The 17647-nt window shown below is 50.9% G+C and overlaps 1 protein-coding gene across 1 annotated transcript in view; it reads right to left on the bottom strand.

Moving 5' to 3' along the window:
• The window catches only part of MYH14 (myosin heavy chain 14), a 73642-nt gene that overhangs the window by 37061 nt on the left and 18934 nt on the right, over positions 1–17647 (bottom strand). The window contains 6 exon segments of the mRNA XM_036012600.1: positions 3520–3634; positions 4973–5146; positions 5439–5612; positions 5752–5904; positions 7143–7286; positions 10045–10117. Of these exon segments, the coding sequence (XP_035868493.1) occupies positions 3520–3634; positions 4973–5146; positions 5439–5612; positions 5752–5904; positions 7143–7286; positions 10045–10117 (833 nt within the window).

Raw genomic sequence — 17647 nt, 5'->3', positions numbered from 1 at the left:
TGAGAAGGGGATCAGGGGTCAATGTTGGGGGGGCTGGGTTGGCCAAAGTTCAAGGGTCTCACTGTCTACAGGGCCTGGCACTTTACCTACGAAACACCTCACACAGCCCAGTGAGGCAGGCGGTACCAGCCCCATCGGGCTGCTGGGCAAACCGAGTCTCAGAAAAGTGGAAAATGTGCCCAAAGCCACACAGCTTAGAAAGTGCAGATCCAGAATAGAAACCCAGGCAGCGAGTGTCCTCTCAAATGCTGACCTCTGACCCCTCTTCTACTCAAGGACATGACCTTCGTTTTCCTTACTGACAGGTGAGGATAACGACAGCAAAGGCTAAGTTAGCACGTGTTCTCTGCCGGACACCTCTGGCTTATTTCCAAGACTGTGAGAATCGCTCCCATTTTATAGGTGATAAACCAAGGCACAAACACAGCACGGCTGCAGCATTTGAGGAGCATAAAACAGAGTCATGTTAAAAATGTAACAGTCTGCCCTGGCTGGTGTGGCTCAGTGGATTGAGTGCCAGCCTGTGAACCAAAGGGTTGCCGGTTCAATTCCCAGTCAGGGTACATGCCTGGGTTGTGGGTCAGGTCCCCAGTAGGGGGCGCGTGAGAGGCAACTACACATTGATATTTCTCTCCCTCTCTTTCTTGTTGCCTTCTCCTCTCTAAAAATAAACAAATAAATAATTTTTTAAAATGTTATAGTCTCAGCCCTGGCCAAGTGGCTCCATTGGTTGGATCACCATCCCATGCACGAAAAGGTTGCAGGTTTGGTGTCTGGTTGGGGCATGTACGGGAGACAATTGATCGATGTTTCTCTCACATCGATGTTTCTCTTTCTACCTTTCTCCCTCCCTCTCTCTCTGAAATCAATGAATATATTCTCAGGCAAGGATTTTAAAAAATGCCATAGAATCTGGCTTTTATGTGAAATAAAGTCATCTTTCTCACATTCAGCATTTTTCTAGAAAGGCCTGACTTCATGGTCCCTGTTTCTCTACTGTCATTTGATGGTGTCATTTCAGTTAGTGAGAAATACCCATTCAAATTCAGTGACCACACCATGTCCCGTTTCTCAGGATCCTGCAGCTGGGGCTGACTCTGATGTCCTGCTGTCCCCAGCGAGTAGGGTCACTAGTGGTCAGCCAGACTATCTGCCTTTAGGCAGGACCGGGTGTATGGTGGGGGCTCAGACATAGCATTTTCCTCCAGAGATTCAACTCTCCCTCCCACCGCTGTACTTAGAGTTATTATCACAATGATAATTACCATTTATTAAGCTCTTATAGCACAGATAAGAGCCAAGGCTCTGGGACTCGATATCCTGGGTTAAAATCCTGGCTCTGCCACTTACTGGCTGTGTGATCTTAGGCTGGTGCCTTAGCCTCTCTGTGCTTTGATTTCCTCATCTGTGTAAGGGGAGTAGTAGTACTAATACCTGCCTCAGTGGGTCATTCAGAGAATGCTGTGTGTTGATAATCATAGAAGGGCTTTGCACAATGCAAGGCACATAGTAAGTGCTCAATAAATGCCAGCCAGTAGTAGCACCATTGTACTTCTGCATGCAGTTCAGTTAGAAGAAGGCATTGAATCTGGAAACTGCCGAGGGAGCCAACCAGGAGGAAGAAGGAGCGTGAGAGACCTCCTTATAGAGAAAAGAGGGGACGGATATTCAAAAGCAGGTTCCCGGTCCAACAGGCCCACCCTCCTCGTCTGGTGAATCTCACCCATCGACGCACGGCAACACCCACCCCCTGGCGGAGAAACAGCAGAGCCGCGCCTCCCTGAAGATCCTGGGGGCGACAGTGGGAAGGAGCCAAGGAAAGAGAATTGCTGGAAGCCCCCGTGTTCTGGGAGGAGAGGACAGATGTGGGGAGATGGTGAAGGATGCGGGGATGCCAAGGGAGCAGTATGAGAGGAGGGAAAAGTGGTGGAAAGAAAAAACAGAGGGAAGCATTATTAGTCAACAGCACAGGGCAAAGCAGGAGGAGAAGCCTGAATACTGGCCACAAACGGTTAAAGCCAGGGAGACTGTCCTGGTCACCTTTGTGTCTACCCACCAAGGCATCGATGTTGGCTGAAAGGACAAATGTCCACAGTGAGACTTAGTGCCTAGGGGAAGATCTCTCTCCCTGGAGGTTGAGTCTGTACATTTTATTAGGTATCTTTTCCCCCTGAATTCCAGGAAGCTCAAGCATCACCTCGAGGCCTCCACCCAGCTTGTGGCATTTGTCTCTCTGAGGCTCATCTCCTTTGCCTTTTCTCCTGGGCCACCAGGATGCTGCAATTCAACTCTGGGCTCAGGTAAAATTGTGGGAGAAGTAACCCTGTACCACTGTTTCCACTTTCTCTCTTGGAACCCTTTGAGGGTCTGCCACATACAGGGTGGGACGTGTGAGGGATTGCTGGGGACATCGTGTGTTCATGGATGAGGCACAGATTTTAAACAAGTGGGTTGGGTGGGGGCGATTTTCAGTCTGAAGGAGATGATTCTCATAGCAGAATCTGGTTTGGTTGCTGAGCTGCTTTTCAATCCCTCTGATGTAAACTCTCTGAGACACAAATATCAAATTTTTCTTTTTCAACTCAGCTCACAAGATCAAGGTACCCCAAGTGCCTTTTTGCTCCATGAGCTTGTTTTGGAGACCAGTCATCTTGCTTATTTTGTTCTCTTGTCTAGTTGCATTGGCTGGCATTTCTACAATTATGCTTTTCACTTCAATCAAAGATTAAGGTAAATGGACAGATTCTGGAAACCCGGAATCAGAAAAAAATCAAGATGCTGGTGCTGCCAGTTGTATAAAATCATCTCTCAAACCTCCTCTAAGGAGGCGGGGCAGGGGGGCAACAGACAAGACTTAGAGAAGTACAGGGTTTTACCCCAAAGGCATTTGGCTTTTCTGCCTGTGCCTCTTAGAGGTGTCATTCTGAAAAGGCTGATGGGAAAATTCACATGGGTCTTGTTGGAGCAAGAAAACTCCAAAACTATATCTCAGTCTGTTGCTTCCTCCTTCTTCCTGGGGGCCCTACAGGGAACTTTGTTGTGAGGGAGAAAAGAAAGAAAAAGTCTAAAAGTTGGCCCACCTGTAAATTGCCACCCTCCCAAGCTCTCTTGTTAATTCTTTTCCAGTCTAATGTCTTTTCAGGGATCATATGCCATCTACAAATAACGTTGTCCCTTTCTTTACAATACTCACACACTTATTTCTTTTTCTGGCCTGATTGCATAGGCTAGTATTGTCAAAACAGTGTTTCACACAGTGTTGACAGTGGGCATCCTTGTCTCATTTAAGGAGGAGTGTTTTATCGTTGAATATGATGCTGGCTTCAGACATCAATCAATCAACACTAATTGGGAACACAACTGTCAGACTGTCTGGCCTGCCTGCCTAAGTTCTGCGTCTGAGCAGACAACTCAGCCTCTGGAGCAGAGATGCTCATGCTTCAGGTTGGGAGAAGGGATGCCCAGAGCTGCAGGGACAGAGCCCCAGGGAGTAGGTGTGGGGAGGGAGCCAGTCCTCACCGTCTTTCCAGATCTCCGCCGTTAGCCGATCTGTGCTCTGGTGCAGCAGGGCTGCGACGTTGTCATTCAGAGGGTCCATGTTTTTCATCAGCCACTCATTGGCCTTGTAGTCGACCTGCGTGGAGTCAGATATTGGAGGGTGGTGAACTTGCAGGGTCACTGGTTCCCAGGATTTGCCAGCTCCAGGGTTCACCGTGGAAGAGAGGGCGTTGGTGCCACCTTGTGTGCATATCTTGAACTGCACCCGCACCAGCAAGACTCCTCTCCCTTTACTTCCTTGCCCACCTCAGACCCCGTCCATCACCACTTTCTTCCTTATTCATTCTACTCCTGACGCATTGGCTTCCGCACTCTTCCTCAAACCTGCAACCTTGTTTCCACCTCAACATTTTTACCATAGCTGTCCAAGCCACCTGGATTCCCTCCTTGTGGATTTTGCCACAGATGACTGCTTGGGGGAATTCGGGCTTTTGCTTTGAGAGTTCCACAGAGTCACGGTCTGGACAACGACTCCCCCCACTAGACAGGGGCTCCCTGAGGCAGGGCCTGGGTCTGACTCACCTCAGCACAGGGCTGGCACCAGGAAGACTTAGAAAATGTTTGGGAAACTTAGTTCCATACGCAGAACATCCGCAGGGCTCCTGCCTCCCCTACCGCAGTGCCTGCCGTTCCCTCCGCCCGAAGAGCCCCGCCCCAGCCCCCGCCCCCAGCCTTTCCAGCACAGTTACACATCCTTTAGATCATACAGCCCCCAAACCAAATTGCGACTACCGCCCCTTTTTGTAAATAAAGTTTTATTGGAATACGGCCTCTGTGTGTGTATTCATTTCTGTATTTATTGCCTGTGGCTTCCCTCACACTACAATGGCAGAATCGAGGGGTTGTGACAGTGCCCCCACAAAACTGAAACTATTTACAAAAAGTGTTTGCTGACCCTGGGGTGGGATTCAAGACCAAGTGTCACACTCCTCTGTGGAAACTTCCCTGGCGTTCCCCTCTGGGCTTCGACTTCCACCCGGCCCTCAGCCACCCCTATGAGAACACTTGTCAGCCTTCCGCCCCAATTGTCTGTGCTTGCCTCCCTTCCAGGTAAGGAACTTCATCAGGACACAGACTGTGTCTGACTTGGGTTCCCAACGTTGCTCAGCACAGGGCTGAGCACACAACACACGTCTGCTGAATGAGTGGGTAAAATGCACATAATTCCCCACTTGGCGAACTCCTATCCACCCCTCAAAGCCTATTGTAAATATCCCCTCCTGGAGGAAGCCTTTGATGATTTCATCAGAGGGTGCTCACTCCTCATGGGGTTTCCCTAGCCCCTGCCTTGCCTGGGTCCTGTCCCAGTGGACATTTGGTGGCCCCTGCTCTCCCTCTGCACCCTCCCCCACGTCTGCAGCTGAGTTATTGCCACGCCCACCCACAGGCCCCAAGGCTGGACCCAGCTGCCTACCTTGCCCGCATAGTGCAAGACGCTGAAGTCAGCCTGGTCCCGCAGGTGCCTTGGCCGCTGGAACTTGGGGTGGCCGCCCTGCTCCTGGGCCACCTTCTCTACGAAGGACTTGTCTGTGGCCTTCGGGAACCAGCACTCCTCATCCAGCAGGGCCAGGAGTCCAGGGGGGTTTGCCTGACCATGAACAGGAAGGGGAGAGTAGGTCAGATCCCTAAATACTGGACACTTAGGTTGCAGTTAGTTTTTTGTTTTTATAAGTGACACTTGGACAGAGAACCAAACATGAGAACAATAGTCAGTCACAGCCACGGATCAGCCCTGTGACTGGAGCCGGGACCCATGGCAGGCCCCGTCCAGGTCCTGCTCTTCTAGCGGTCACACAGAAGCAATGTCGTCTTCTCCTTATCACTGACTGGGAGGCCCGAGGCCCGAGGAGGTGCGGGGAGATGGGCGTGGGCTCGCTCACCGGCCGCTCGATGAGGTCAATGCAGGGCTGCAGGTCGAGGCCGAAGTCGAGGAAGGTCCAGGGGATGCCCTCGCGTTGGTACTCCTCCTGCTCCAGCACGAACATGGTGTGGTTGAAGAGCTGCTGCAGCTTCTCGTTGGTATAGTTGATGCACAGCTGCTCGAAGGAGTTCAGCTGCAGGGATGAGGGGACGCGTGAGAGAGGGAACAGGCACCCGAGGGGGGGACAGGGGCCCAGAGGCAGGAGGACAGAGAGAAGGGGACAGGGCAGCATGATGGAGCCCTCAGGCCCCAGCTGGGCACGAAGCACAGACCTGGAAGATCTCGAAGCCGGCGATGTCCAGGATGCCCAGGAAGGAGGCGCCCTGGCGGGGGCTGCGGTCCAGGGCCCGGTTGAGGCGCAGGACGAGCCAGCGGAAGAGGCGCTCATAGGTGGCCTTGGCCAGGGCTTCCAGAGCGAAGTCAGCCTGCGTGCGGCACAGGGTGCAGAGTGAGGGCCCAGCCTGTCCCCGGGGCCACTGAGGAGACACTGGGCCCCTATCCCCCCACCCCTACCCCCACCATGGTTCAAGGATGACGACATTAACAGCCACCACCATTACTCAGCCCTACTGTGCTCTGGTCACCGTGTGAAGCCCTCAGGGCTCATTAATTCATTAAAACAACCCCTCTTCCTCTTGCCTCCTGGAACAATTAGCAAAACAGTGAAGAGGGTGAACTCCGGAGCCTGACAACCTGGGTTTGAATCCTGCCTTCGCCACTTAGAGGCTGTGTTACCTCAGGCTGTGAATAAACCTCTCTGAGCCTCAATTTCTTCATCGGTGAAATGGGTCCTAATAGAACCTGAGCTGAGAGTGGAACCATGGTCAGTGTGACCTCTGGTCCCGGGTCCTCATCTTGCCCATTGCATCTCCTTCATCCCAGGGCCCCGAGTGCCCAGCCTGGGCTCCAGCAGAGGCCTCCACCCAAGAGTGGATCCTGAAAACCACGACTTCTTCCTACCCCCACCAGTGCCAGCTGGTTTGAGCCACACTGTCGTTTGCTTGGATTATGGTGGCACCTTCTCCCAACTCCCTGTTTCCACCTGCCCCCTACTCTGTTCTCCACACAGAAGACAAGTGGGTTTTTATTTAAAAAAAAAAAACTGAATCAAATCACTCTCTGGCTTAAACCCTCACTGGCCTCCTGCAGCAGCCTAAAGAAACTCACCTCCTTACTGTGGCTGCTAAGACCCTGCATGATCTGTCCCCTCCCAACTGCTCTGCCAGAAGCTTCAGCCACCCTTTTCCCCACGCTGTAGCCTCACTTGCCTCCTTAATGCCCCCACCTCGCCAAGCTTCTTCCAACCGCAGGGCTTTGCACAGGCTGTCCCCTCTGCCTTGACAGGTCTAGCTCTCAGCTAGAACTTTACCTCCTCCGAGAGGACCTTCCTGACCATGCAACCCTCTCCTTCACAGAAGGCACACCCATCTGCAAACACCCTGCTTCTCTTCCTTTATTGTGTTTTCCTACTACAGCCTGCATTCCACTTTGCCCTCACTGGCTTTCACTCCCGGGACCCAGCCCAGAGCCTCAAACTGAGCAAACGGCAAAGGTTTGAGTGAGCAAGGAAACACGGCCTCAGCCACTTAAAGACCCAGGAGCTTGGCGCCGGAGGTTGGGGTGGGGCGGGGGCCCTATACCCGCTCCCCCCTAGCACGCCCACCTGCTCCTTCGTCTGCGCTTTCTGCACGTAGTCTCGGCCAACTTTGATGCGGGGGGTGAGCAGGGCGCGGGAGAAATCCGTCACCCCCAGTCCCAGCAGGCGGCAGAGCTTCTGGGCAGCTGCGGACGACAGGCACCAAGATCGGTTCGGCGTTCAGCCCTGGGAAGCGGCCCCGCCCCCGCCGTGGGAAAACGAAGCCCTCCCCCCCCCCCCCCCCACCCCCCCACCTGCCGCCTTTCCCACTGGGGGCATCACAGGTCCTAACGGTGTGCGGGTCCTCTGTTGGGAGCCCAGCAATTCTCTTCTGGAACCCCCAAGTGGGCGAGAATAGTCCCGATGTGAGCAAAGACAGGACTACGGGGGCTGTTTGAATGGTGGGTGGGAAAAATATCTGGTAAAGCAAGCAAGTGTGGTAACATGTTAATGTTATAACGTAGAATCTATCTAGGTGGTGGGTATCTGGGAGTTTACTAGAAAATTCTTTCAACGTCTCTAAGTTTGAAGATTTCCTAATAAAATGTTGGGGGGTAAGATATCAGAATAAGAGTTCATTGAGGTGGCCAAACCCAAAATAAACATTTAAAAATTCATTGCTTTTCTATATTGTGGAAAAGAGTAAAAAGGTAAAAATAAACTAAAAAGACCATTTACAATGACAAGAAAAAATAAACAAGTCGAGAGTGAAAATGGGGACAGGGAATGAAGCCCTTTGACAAATGCAGAAACAGCCCTGGCCCAATAGCTTAGTGGGTTGGAGCATCATTCCATACACCAAAGGTCGTAGGTTTGATCCTTAGGGCACATGCCTAGGCTGCAGGTTCAATCCCCAGTCAGGGCTTGTACAGGAGGCAACCAGTCAATGTTTCTCACATCTATGTTTCTCCTTCCCTCTTTCTCTCCCCTTCTTTCTAACATCAACAAATATATCCTCAGGTGAGGGTTTTAAAAAATACTTTGAAAACTGAAGAAACACAACATGTTTCTAAACAAATCCTTTCAGGCTTTCTACATGTCTGAAAAAAATTTTACAAGAAGGGACAAAATTATGTTGGAAACTATTTAATAAAATAGAACAAAGGGGATAAAACACTAAATGGACCCTGACTGTGGCTCAGTGGTTGGGCATCATCCTGCAAAAGGAAAGGTCAATGGTTCGATTCCTGGTCAGGGCACATGCCTGGGTTGCGGGCCAGGTCCCCAGCTGAGGGTGCATGAGAGGCAACCACACATTGATGTTTCTCTCCCTCCCTTCCCTTCTCTCTAAAAAAAAAATAGATGAAATCTTTAAAAGTACTTTTATTTTGAATAATTTTAGGTTTACAGAAAGTTGCAAAAAAAAAAAAAAAAAAAGCCCCGGCTGGCATGACCTCAGTGGATTGAACACCAGCCTGTGAACCAAAGGGCTGCCCATTCAATTCCCAGTCAGAGTACATGCCTGGGTTATGGGCCAGGTCCCCAGTAGGGGGTGCTAAGAGACAATCACACATAATGTTTCCCTCTCTTCCTTCCCTTCTCTCCAGAAATAATTAAATAAAATATTTTAAAAAAGAAAGAAAAGAAAAACAGTTACTACCAATACTCAGACCCAGCAAAAAGAAAAAGAAAAAGTAAAAATGCCTCAGAGGAAACACACAAAATGCCAACAGAGATTATTTCTCAGAGGTCCTGAGGATTTAATTTCTCCTTCCTGTTTTGTTGGGGGGGGGTTGTTTTGGTTTTTGCAGGGGGTACAATTACAGTTTCTAATTCTCCTACAGTAACTTGCATTATATGGGAAGTAGTTAAGAACCAAAAGAAGTCATTTGGAGTACTATATTGCCAGCGACAAAGTGGCTTTATAGGGGTTTAAGCCTTTTGCCCCTTGACAGCTGGGGAATCCCGCATGCTGCTTCTCCTGTTAATGTTTGCAAATGCAGAAAGAGTGAAATACACCAGATTTCAAAGGAGGCCAGTTACACCGACACCCAGTTCTCATAGGCCTCAGATGAAGGAACTCTGGTACAGTTCTAGTTAAAAACCTTGAAAAGTCACTCTCAATGAATGAAGGGGAAAAAGCAGGTTTCCAAACAGTTGATAAAATCTGGTCCCAACTCTGCAAACCAAATGAACACGTGTGCAGAGCACACCCGCCAGGTGTGTGAACAGAGCCCCAGTGCCCCAGGTGATGGCTCTAACCCACACACCGTGGGTGACGCCCCTTCCTTCATTTTTGGTGCCAGGCCACTTTTGAAAATGAGCCCCTAAGATTTTATAATCAGGACAGAAAGCTCTCTCCGTTTCAAGTGGAAAGGGATATGAAGCGTGATTCCATTTCTGTGACAATTATTTCCACACGGATACCGACATAGAACAAAGCCCAGAGAGAAATATCCTGAAGTGTTAGCAGTAATTATCCCTCAGGAGTATGATTATGGGTAATTTTCCTGCCTTTACGCTGCTCCATCTGTCAGATTTTCCCCATCCAGCTTGTATTATTTTGTAATAATAAGGAAGCACAGTTATTTCCATTTTGATAAAGAAAAAAATGCTATTTGACTATAATTTCTGCATTTTGAATTATACTGCTTTTGAATATATATATTTGGACCAGGACTGGAGATTGTATGGCCAAATGCCAATGGCAGGTCTCTCCAAGGGCTGGGTGCCCGGACCCTGCTGATCCCCCCATATGGCACACTGGTGGTTGTCAGACTCTACTACCAAGGATCACACTTTTTACAACAGGAGACGGGTGGGGGGAAAACGCTAGCTTTTGTAAGACTCAGCAAGGGCAGGAAATCGGAGAGTGGCCGGGCTGGGGAGGAGGGTGCCATGTGCATGAGACAGGAATGCAAGGTCGCGTTGGGTGGGGCAGCCTAGGCCAGGGGAGGTCCCCTTTTTGTGCGGGCATGTGAGGCTTGATATCGGTGTTTGCGGTCTCTCTTCTCAGGACAATGTTGCCGAACTGGAGAACCGCCGAGACCATAGCAGCATGGCTCGGGGGGGGGATGAGAGGGAGAGAGGAAGGAGGCAGACGGGAGAGAGAGAGAGATATCCACTATGGCGTCCAGACACTGGTATGGGCTTAACTAGCCCCTTAGAAATCTAGCTTTAAGCTCCTGTGCCAGCCCTGGCTGGTGTTGCTCAGCGGTTTGATCGAGGGCCTACAAACCAAAGGATGGCTGGTTCAATTCCCAGTCAGGGCACATGTCTGGGTTGTGGAACAGGTCCCCCAGTTGGGTATGAACGACAGGCAACCACACACTGATGTTTCTCCCCCTCTCTAAAAGAAATAAATCTTTTAAATTTTTTAAAATAATAATACAGGCAATAAATTCCATGTTTCGAGTACTCACAACTGTGCACCTACATCTGCCCCTCCCTGTATCTTGTGGCTTCATTCACATTTAAACTCTACGGCCGGACAGTACTAAACACATGCCTGAAGGAAGCTCATCTAACACGCACATTTTCTCCCTAAGGCACATCCCATCCTCCCTGTGCTCAGGGATGCCAGCCAGCACTCCAGAGCTGTGCTGGAAGGCATTGTATACTGTGAGCTCACCAACAACAACCAAAAAAGCACAAAAATGCTAAAATTCAACAGGCCACCAGTAAGGACACTGGTTTACAGCACGAGAGCTGAAACAAGGTGTCAGGACGTCACGTGGCACTGGGCAACGCAAATCCTCCCCCCCCCCCCCCGGTAATGACTGCAAAGCCTCCAGGAGTGATGGGGTTACAAATACCATGTAGTGTACAGAGGAGTTCCCAAATGCAGAAATGAGGATGTACACATGGTCCCCAACGTGCGATGGTTGAATTATGATTCTTCAGATTTACAAAGGTGCAAAGTGATACACCTTCAGTAGAGACGATACTGGGTTTATCCAGGTGGTAACCCCCATCGTGAGTCTCAGACCATCTGTCTTAGCTCCTCTGTACCAAAGCGGATAGTGCGCATCAAAAGCGGGCAATGCTGCCTCCTAGTGTACATCTCAGGAAGGTGTAGGGTTTGGTTGACATAAAGGACTGGGGGCCACTGAGGCAAAGTGCCGGGTGTTTCTGGATGTCGCAGGAGTGGGCAGGCGAGGACAGGAAGCAGACACCCCTCTGGGCCGCAAAGAATTGCCCACATCCCGTGAGACTCCTAAGCGTCCCATTGGACAGTCACATCGGTGAAATAATGGTTTCTCTTGATCTGACACGAATCCCAACTGCTATCTGTATAAACACCAAAGAGTTTTGGTTTTAACACACAGTGACTTTCCAGGAGGGGAGCCACTGTGCAATCGAGGAAAGACTGTTGTTTGTTTTGCTCAGAATTTCCTTTAGATTCGGTCAGCATTTGAGAACCCTCTCGCTTCCAACAGCAAAGCTGCGTGAGGTATTTGTGTCAAGTACGCAACACACCTGCACTGGACTGGGCTTGTATCCACCGCTTTCATGGGGATGCCACGGATCAGGGCACGCACCCAGGCGCCTCACCAACTGCCAGTTCTAGGACAGTCTTCATGATTTACGGACTGTAACTGGACACCGACTTTTTTTTTAACATTCTGCATGCCAGGTCTTGTTCCACTTACAAAAGAACTCATTTAACCTTTGTAACAACTCGATGAGGCAAGTTCTGAGATAGCAATTTACAAGACAGGAAACAGTAAAATCCTCATTTGACAGATGGGGAAACCGAGGCACATCTGGGAATGAGCTTGAACGGCAGACCTGAGATTTGAACGAAGGTGGTCTGACTCTGGGGTCTATATTCTTATCGACTGTGGGTTCCTTTTCCTCCCTCTTCTAGCATAAAATTCTAATGTAAACACGTACATAGAAGCAAACGTACAGAGAACAGTACAAACAACCCTGCTCAGTGAGTCTTTACGAAGAGAAGGCTCCTGGGAGCCAACTCCTCGTCGCCCCCTGCTGGCAACTCACTGAACACGGATGAATTTCACAATGACGCTTGCAACCCTTGCGCATTTTTTGGTGCCTGTGCTATCGCACTACGTAGTTTACCTAGAAAAAGTGGATGGTGCAGGGGTGAGGAGGGTGTACCCTCCTGGGATACTCCTGCCAAAATGCGTAACAGAATCTAATCGCGAGGAAAACACACCCAAATTTGAGACAAAACAACTAGTCTGTAATTGTCAAAAGTGTCAAGGTCATGAACGATAAAGACAGGCTCAGGAACCGTGCAGGAGGACAGAGAGCAATGTGATGACTAGACGCCACCTGTGATCCCAGGCTGGGGAAACGTGTCTGTGTGTGTGCAACTTAAAAGAACTTTTTTCTTTGCTATAAAGCACATTATTGGGAAAACTGGCATAGGGTCTGTGAAAAACTTTTTTTGTATAAAAGACATCAGTGGGATACATGGATTTTGGATTAGATATAGTACCAATCATGGCAATGTTACCGACCCGATGAGAATACTGCGCTGTGACTGTAACAGACCATGTTCTTAGCAAACACACATGACAGATTCAGGGGCCAGTAGCTGAACAGTGCTAAGACGGCCACCTCTGAACTCCTGGGCCTTGTGAGGGTTACCTTGCAGAGCAAAATGGACTTTTCAGGCATAATTAACTTAAGGATTATGAGATGGGAGGCTATCCCAGATTATCCAGGTGGGCTCCAAAGGTAATCCGAGAGGCTGTTATGAAATGGAGGAGCCACCCTGACCAGTGTGGCTCAGTGGGTTGCATGTCGTCCCACAAAGCAAAAGGTCACTGGTTTGATTCCAGGTCAGGGTACATGCCTGGGCCTGTGGCTTGGCCCCCATTTGGGAGCACGCGGGAGGCAACCCATATCGATGTTTCCTCTTTTCAACACTTCAATGTTTCTCTCCCTCTCTTCCTCCCTTTCCCTCTCTTCTAAAAATAGATAAATCTTTTTTAAAAAACGGAGAAGCTATGTGAGCAGAGGTTAGAATGATTCTCCCTGAAGACAGAGGAAGTGGCTACAAGCCAAGGGCTGAGCCCTCGGAAGCTGGAAAAGGCAAGAAAATGGATTCTCCCTGGAGCCCTGCAGGGGAACCAGCCCTACCAACACCCTGATTTTTGCCAAGTGAGGCTGATTTTGGACTTCCAAACTTCAGAACTGTAAGAGAATAAATGTGTGTTGTTTTAAGCCACTGAGTTTATGTGTCATTTGTGACAGTAGCCTTAGGAAATGAGTACGAAGGGTAAAAGGGCACCTTGCCCACACCCCTGTTCTCACACGGCTCAGCAATTAGATAAAACAGGATAAAGCGCATGTGGCAACAGGGGACTCTGGAGAAGAGCATGTGGCAATTCCCGTATTCTTTTTTTTTTAGTTGTTTATTTTTAGACAGAAGGGAAGAGGGGAGAAGACAGGGAGAGAGACATCAATGTGTGGTTGCCTCTCGCATACCCCCTAGCGAGGACCTGGCCCGCAACCCAGGCATGTGCTCTGACTGGGAATCTAACCAGAGACCCTTTGGTTTGCAGGCCGGCACTCAATCCACTGAGCCACACCAGCCAGGGGTAAAAAAGTGTTTTTTTTTTCTAAATCCTGAAAACAAAAGAAGGTTGTCACTGGCCTGACAGCTTTGGCAGGCATTACCCTGAAAGACACACAAGAAACCGCTAAGAGATGTGGCCTCCTGGGAGCTGGGGACACTTGAACTGGATTATACACTTTTATCCTTTTGGAGATTTTCATACATTTTGAAATGTGAGGCCTAGTCAAAAGAAAAAAAATCAATGTCCAAAAAGAACACGGTTTCTGGATTAGAGAGTGAGACTGTACGCACAACCTTGTGAGTTTATCCAGAACTACACCGTAAACCTCACAGACGACGAATTTAAGTGTGTAAACTCTATCTAAATAAAAGCTTTTGTATAGTTTGCAGGAGGAGAGCTGGGTATGCAAACAGATATTAATTTCCCTCTCCGTCTCCACTGCCATTCATAACTCCTTGTGGAAAATGTTCCTTACTCACTCCGAACTGTGTGCTCTGCACACAGGAAGGGCTGCATAAATGTTCTCGTGAATGAACTCCAGCTTGTCAGTTTCGGGGGAAGAATTCCTTCCATGATCCCCACTGCCTCTCAGTCTAGCCCCTTGTCTGAGTCTTCAGCCTCCTGTTTCCTACCTTCCCACACCCTCCAGCGGGGGGTCCCTTCCCTGACTCCAACCAGCTGCGCCAGTCTCTCAGCTCCTCCCACAGGCCTTTGCGCAGGCAGTTCCCTCCCCCGAATCGCCTCTCACACCCTGTCTGCACCTGGGTAATTCCTGGTGGACAATAAGGGCTCGGCCAAGGCCCAAATCCTCCAGCCGCCACCCTGACCCTCCCCCCAGGCTGTCAGCACCCGCGACACGCAGTCACCCTTGCACAGGCTTAGCTTTAATCCACCGCTGTGGTGTGAATCCCCCTGGGTCTGAGTGCTCCAGGAGTCCGGGGCTCATTCTGTCCAGGTCACTGTTAGCTTCGCTCAGGCCCACAGATTTCCTCATGTTGAGTGAATAGATGTATATTAATGAATAACTGGCAGAATTAACTAAGGGGGGACACAGTACTGAATGGTGGCAGTTTGCTGTGACCTTGGGCAAGCAGGGGGCCTCCTAGGCCTCGGTTTCCCTGGCTGCTCAGTGGGAGGGGCTGGGCTCAGGGGTCTCTGGTTCTGCTCATCTGGGGGTGGGGTGGTTGGGGCAACAGTGAGCCCCCAAATGCTGGGAAGCTCCTAGCGGGGTGCCTCCCAAAATATACATATTACCCCTGAGAAACTGAAATATCATTCAGTCCTTAGTGTCAGCTCGGGCCTGGCCCAGAATAGCTTTTTACAGTTGGCTTGGGAACCTGCACTGGTGCCAAGCACCGAGATGAACCTGACGCCTGAGGAGCTGGCACTTAGCTCTCACTGTGACTTCAGCCCAGCCGATCGCAAGCAAGCCTCGGCCTGCGGAGGCCCAGTGCTGGCGATGCGCTCCTGCCTTCGGTGAGTGACGACCCACCTTCCGGAGGCCAGGCTCCGACTCAGCCTCTTGGGGTGGCCTTTACAGCGCCAGTGCAGGCGCACGGACAATGGCTGTCCTGCCCAGGCTGGCCCCCGACGCTGTCTGACCTGCTGCCCTGGGCTTCCCAGGGGGCGACCCAGAGGTGCCCGCCTGCCTGTCTGGGAAGGGTCCAGGGCTGGCTTTGGAGTCAGTACCTCCTGATCAGTTGCGGGGAGCCCCGGGCAGGTGCCCCACCTCCCTGGACCTCTGTCTCCTTTTGTCAAAAGGAGAGTCTATGAAAAGGTGACCCCTGGCTTCAGTCCTTGTGCGTGAAACACAAAATCAGCTATAAGGACTCGGCCCACCTATCACACCAGCAAAAGCCAAAAAACTCACAGAGGTCCGGCTGACGTGTAGAGGGAGGAAACAGAGGCTCAGAGAATGGGAAACTAGCGCCACCTTCTGGACAGTGACGAGGTGGATTGTCTACAATTAAAATTCACGGGGGTTAAGGACCATACCTGGGGGAGTGGAGGGTGGGGTTAGAGGTGAAACCCAATAAGCCACGAGTGGGTAAATGTTGGATCTGATGCCAAATGCCCAGGGGGCCATTACCCTCTGCTCTCTACTTTCATATGTGTTTGAAATGTCCCATAATAATAAGATAAAAATCAAAAGTATTCGGCAATAAAAAGGAATGAATCTCTGATCCATGCTATGTCATGGGTGAACCACGGAACATCAGGCTGAGTGAAAGAAGCCAGTCACAAAGGACCTCGTGTCACACGACTTCATCTATAGGGAAGGCCCAGGATGGGCAAACCCGTGGAGACAGGGAGTCGTTGATTGGCTGCCAGGGGCTGGTGGGTGACCCCAAAGGGTGCAAGTTCTCTCCTTGGGCCACTGATAATGTTCTAAAATTGACGGTGGTGATGGGCACACAACCCCCTGAATGTATGAACAGCCGCCAACTTGTATACTTTAAATAGGTCAATGGTGCCCCAGCAGGTGTGGCTCGGTGGACTGAGTGCCAGCCTGCAAACCAGAGGGTCGCTAGTTCGATTCCCAGTCAGGGCACATGCCTGGGTTGCAGGTGGGTCCCCAGTAGGGGGGGCACAAGAGAGGCAACCACACATTGATGTTTCTCTCCCTCTCTTTCTCCCTCCTTTCCCTTCTCTCTAAAAATACATACAATATTTTTTAAATAAAAAACTAAGTTAAAAAAGAAAAAGAAAGGCTGGAGCAGGCAGTGCTTTAGCAGACTTGGTTCTCCCAGGACAACCTTTGGCCATATTCACATGTTGTACGTTGTGCCAGAGGGTTATTTGAGGCGACGTGTGTCAGGAGGCCAGGTGGAATCTGAGGGGCCAGGCGGGGAGGCCCAGCCCTGCCCCTCATCTGAATGTATTTGCCAGCTGCCCAGGGAGGAGAGTGGAGACGGGCAGGCGGGGCAGTTATGCAACCTCGGTTGGGAAATCCAGCAGGGAGGCCTGAGACCCTGTGTCAATACGCCCGAGGAGGCCAGCCTGTGGGCAGCCGGGCAGACGGCCGAGCAGGCACTGGGCTTGCAGCCCTTCCCCTTGGGCCCTGGAGCCACCAGCAATAGCTCCCAGGGCCTCTGGCCCTGCCAGGGACCAGAGGACAGCGAGACCGGCCCTGGCCCTGCTCAGCCCTGGAAACCAGGGTCTTTCCTCACGGGCCCGGTGAAAGTAATCATAGTTCACCGAAAGGTCAAAACTTTCGGCTGACGAAACAGACTGAGGCCAGCCTCTACATGTCTCTTATAGGTTGAATCACACCCCGCCCCCCCACCAAAAAAAGATACACTGACGTCCTAATCCCCAGGACCTCTGAGAATGTGACCTTATGGGCAGTGGGTCAGGGCAGATGCAATCATTTCAGTTAAGATGAGGTTGCACTGGTGGTGGGCCCCTAATCCAGGATGAAGGGTGTCCCTATCACAGGTACAAACTGCACACACAGGTGTGCATTCAGGGAGAACGCCACGTGAACAGGAAGGCGGAGGGTGGGCAGTGCGCCTGCAGGCGGAGGAACGCCAAGGTTGCCAGGAAACCACCAGATGCCAGGGGAGTGGCAGGGCAACAAACCCCGGCAACACCTGGATCGCAGACTTCTGGCCTCCACACCCGGGACCCAGTTGGTTTCTGCAGTGTGAGGGGCTCGGTTTGGGGTGCTTTGTGATGGTGGCCCTAGTAGACGAGTATGGTACTGCAACAGGACTACTGTGAAAACGTGTTGGGTGACAAGGTCAGAGGCAAACCAACAATGACGAAGGCTGAGGATCTGATGAGCGTTTCACACCAGGGCCACACAGCCCAGACCGAGGCCTTCTTCCCTGCACCCTGGCCGCTGCAGCCTCCTCCCAACCTCCAGTCTACCCTCCACACACGGCCCTGCCTTGCTCCCAGCGCCCCCAGGACAATGTCCCAGCCCCTCAGGCTGGAATTTGAGGCCTGCGTGTCTCCGTAGCGCCCTCCCTCACTCTCCTCAGTCACATACTAGACAATATTTCAATCCCTCAAACCTGCCACGCCTTTTCTGCC

This window comes from Phyllostomus discolor, chromosome 12 (assembly GCF_004126475.2).
Source record: "Phyllostomus discolor isolate MPI-MPIP mPhyDis1 chromosome 12, mPhyDis1.pri.v3, whole genome shotgun sequence".
Lineage (NCBI taxonomy): Eukaryota > Metazoa > Chordata > Mammalia > Chiroptera > Phyllostomidae > Phyllostomus > Phyllostomus discolor.
This window is presented reverse-complemented; position numbering and strand designations above follow the sequence as displayed.